This window comes from Carlito syrichta, unplaced genomic scaffold (genome assembly GCF_000164805.1).
Source record: "Carlito syrichta isolate Samal-C Ts95f unplaced genomic scaffold, Tarsius_syrichta-2.0.1 Scaffold143959, whole genome shotgun sequence".
Lineage (NCBI taxonomy): Eukaryota > Metazoa > Chordata > Mammalia > Primates > Tarsiidae > Carlito > Carlito syrichta.
The window spans coordinates 23,652-27,317 of NW_007088055.1; the positions used below are offsets into that span (position 1 = coordinate 23,652).

The following is a 3,666-nucleotide window of genomic DNA, read 5'->3' on the forward strand; positions in this document are numbered from 1 at the left end:
GGTCCCGCCGAGCCGGGCCAGGGAGGCGGAAGAGGAGGCCGATCCCGGCGCGGGCGTGAGGAGGCGGGCAGCAGAGGCCCGGGCGGGGACAGGCTGGCTGGGAGAGTGGAGGGAGGGGGCCGTGCTCCAGGCCCCGCGAGTCCACTGGACACCTCTGGGAGACTCAGGAGTGTGCGTGGGCTTAGGGCTGGATCTCACGGCCCCCTCCCGCCTCATTGCCGGACTGTCCTGGAGCAAGTCACGGCCTGTCACGACAGAGGCGGGACTGCGGGGAGCTGGAGACAGGCTCCGCCCCCGTGCCCGCCCGTCCTGCACCTGCTGACCCCAGGGCTGTGGCAGAGGACTGTGGCAGGGGCGCCCGGGTGAACCAGGACGGAATCTTGCCTACCTCACTGGACTGCACTGGGCCTGGGATGCCTGCCCACCCTCAGGCAGAAGACGCCCCCCAGGTCGCCTGTAGAAAGACTCTGGGACCCCATCCCCTCAAAGCTGGGGGGGCCCAAGTCACAGCTAACAGCACTTGAGCCTCAAGGATGCAAGCCTGGCCACAGGATCTTGACTCCAAGGGCCGCCTCCCACCCCTCAAGCCCACCCGGAAGCTTCTTTGGAGGCAACTGAGAACACTCCTGCAAGTGGCTACCTGGTAGCCTCCCTGAAGCCTCAGGCACCCAGCCCATGGACCCCCACATCTGCAGAGTAGCCTTGGGCTTCCCTGGCTTCCTCCACTCCCACTTGGAAGCAAGCAGCCAGCTGCCTAATCTCAGGCAATGCCCAGGAAGAGCTGGCTGGTGGCAGCGTGGCAGCCGGCCAGGGATGTGGGACAGTCCCTCTGTGGGGGGCAACAGGAGGACTCGAGAGCTGGCAGGAAAACTCCAGTTCATTCCCATTAAAGGACCTTCTGAAGGACTTCTCTATGTCTGTCTGGTATTCTTTTTCTCTGCTTTTGGAAAGGGCCATGCCGTGGTCTCATCACCAGCAGGGAGGTATGTCACACCTCTCTCCAAGCCTGTTTTCTCATCTTTTTTTGTTTTTTTGAGTCAGTCTCACTCTCACCCAGGCTGGAGTGTAGTGGCATGCTCACAGCCACTGCAGCCTCAACCTGCTGGGCTCAGACGATCCTTTCACCTTGGCCTCCCATGTAGCTGGGACTGCAGATGTATGTCACCATGCCAGGCTAATTTTTTGAGTTATTGTAGAGATGAGGTGTCACCAAGTTGTCCAGGCTGGTTTTGAGTTCCTGGGCCCAGGCAGTCCTCCTGTCTTGGCCTCCCAAAGTGCCGGGATTACAGGCATGAGCCACTTCACTGGGCCTGTTTCCTCATCTTTAGGATGTGGGCAAACAGGCCCTGGTTTGTGGTTGCATTATGTGTGGGTCAGCTGCCAGAGGTTGGGGGTCAGGAGTCGGGCACAATGAAGGAATTTCTGCAGTTGCATGTTGAGGAGAGATGGTCTCCCTGATGGGCACACCTTTCTCTTCACCCACCATCCCCCATGAAGCAACCCACAGACAACTCACCGTGAACAGAACTCATTCTGTTGCCCCCAAATCTCCATATTTCCCATCTCACTGGCTGCACTGACCCAGCTGGGAGTCCAGACTGGTTCCTAAAACCTTCTCTATCCCTTGCCATGTATCTGACCTCATCAGTTTCCCTTGGCTGAGCTGTGACAGGTCTTTGGAATCCAAACAAGGCATTTCATCTCCGCCACTCTTGCAGGTCAAGCCACCAGTGGGCTTGGGTCTGGTCACTCACAGCAGCAGCACCTGAACTCCCAAGCCCACCCCCTTCATGCTCCATAGGGCAGCCATTCTTGTGGCTTCGAGAAGCATTCAGAAACGTGAGTGCCTGCAGGAGCTTGGTGGCAGTGTGAATACATGAGGTGGCCAGGTTTCGGGGGGAGATGCCCGCGGTGTGAAATATTCAGACTCGGTGTTGGGACTCAACACATTGGAGAGGGAGTTCCCCGTCAGGGGAGGGAGATGGCCACTTGGCTCTGGAGGAATGCAGACTGGATGCTGGGGCTTCCAAATACTTTCAAACGTTCCACTGGTTCACGTTATATGGAATCCATTGATTTCCCAATGTTGACAACCAAGTCCAATGTTATGTTTTACAAATGTATGGACAGCCTGGGCATGGTGGCTCATGCCTGTAATTACAGCACTTTGGTAGCCCCAGTGGCTGAGGTGGGAGGATCGCTTGAGCCCAAGAGTTGGAGACCAGCCTGGGTAACATAGTCAGACCTTCTCTCTACAAAAAAAAAAAAAAATTAATGAACAGACCAAACAATGTGTTGGTGTTTGTATCCAGCCTCACAACTGTGTTTCAGCCACTAGCTTACAAGTTCCCCAAGCCCCGCAAGTTGGAATTTGAGGATCTAGTCCTTGGAAGCCACCCTCTAGCCATTTGATGCATCTGAAAATCTCCAGAATAGTTAGGATGGCTCAACACACTAAACGCTCTGCCTGGAATCTGCCCACTTACCTGGCACGCTCAGGTTGCTCTCTGCCATCATCGTTTAAGTGTCGCCTCTCCCCTAGGAAGCTTTTCCAGCCCCACCCCACCCTGATAATATGACTCCTCGGTACTCCCTCAGCCCTGGTGATATGTTCTTGTCCCTCATATTGCCTCATGCTGAGTCTTCCGCATGGGTCCCGGTGGCCATGCTGGGCGGGGCACCCTGGCCTCACCCAGGCAGCATCATCCTACCCAGTTTCATCTTCAAGTTTCAGAATTGAGGTTCCCGGGGACTGGAGCCCAAATTGTGCAGTGGCATTGCTGGGTGCCCCGGAGGTCCTGTTGTCCAGGACCCCAGGCCCCTCTTGTGGCAAAGTGACTATGCACACTGCCTGGCACGCATCTCATTGCTCTGAGGGCCAACACAAGAGCTCTGGGTGGGCCTAGGTCTTGCAAATCACCCCCCTTGGGGGGCAGGCACCATGACGGAGCTGTAGAATTAACGTGAGTCTGCACCAGGATGCCATACGGGGTGGCTTGATGGGGATGCTCTTCTATCTTACCTGAGGCTAGAGAGGGAGGTGCAATTCACCTGTTCCCCCAGTGCCCAGCTTAGGACTTGACACATAGGAGGCTCCAGGGAATCGCAGAGTGAAGTAAGGCCGAAGGCATCACGGAAGGAGGAGAGTCCGGCCCATTAGGTCAGACACACACCTGTCTTGTTCAGCCCATTTACAACTCACAGACTAATGTTTGGAGTGTGGCAAATCCCCAGTGAGTCCCTACTGAGCGGGAACGTGAGTGCCAGGCAGAGGTGCCGGGAAATCAGCACCCCAGGGGCCACCAGCATCCCCAATCTGGTGCCCTGCCCGCACTTGGTCCCCTCTCCCGGGAGGCAAGTACGGACTCCAGCGGGCCTGGTGATAAGGTTTATTACTCTCTGCTCTGTACAAGCCGCGTCTGCTACCCCGCCCCCCACCCCACAATCCAAAAGAGCACCCTGCCCCCCTCGCGTCCCCCCAACGGCTCGGGTTCCACTGTCCAGCCAGACTCCAGAGGAAAGGGCGGGGCGTTCCCACCGACTCTACCGCAGCTTATCGGGGCCAGGATTCTTCCGGGGGAAGGGCTCATGGGGGGTCCGAAAGGGGTTGGACGGAGGATCCAATTCAGCGAACGACGGGACGTGGGGAGGGCGCAGCGGCCCAGG

The 3,666-nt window shown here is 57.4% G+C and overlaps 1 protein-coding gene across 1 annotated transcript in view; it reads left to right on the top strand.

Annotated features, from left to right (window-relative positions):
* ZNF784 (zinc finger protein 784) overlaps window positions 1-1,769 on the top strand; it is a 3,886-nt gene extending 2,117 nt beyond the window's left edge. The window contains exon 4 of the mRNA XM_021708709.1: window positions 1,719-1,769. Within this exon, the coding sequence (XP_021564384.1) occupies window positions 1,719-1,769 (51 nt within the window). The remainder of the gene's footprint in view (window positions 1-1,718) is intronic.
* The last annotated feature ends 1,897 nt before the right edge of the window (window positions 1,770-3,666 follow it).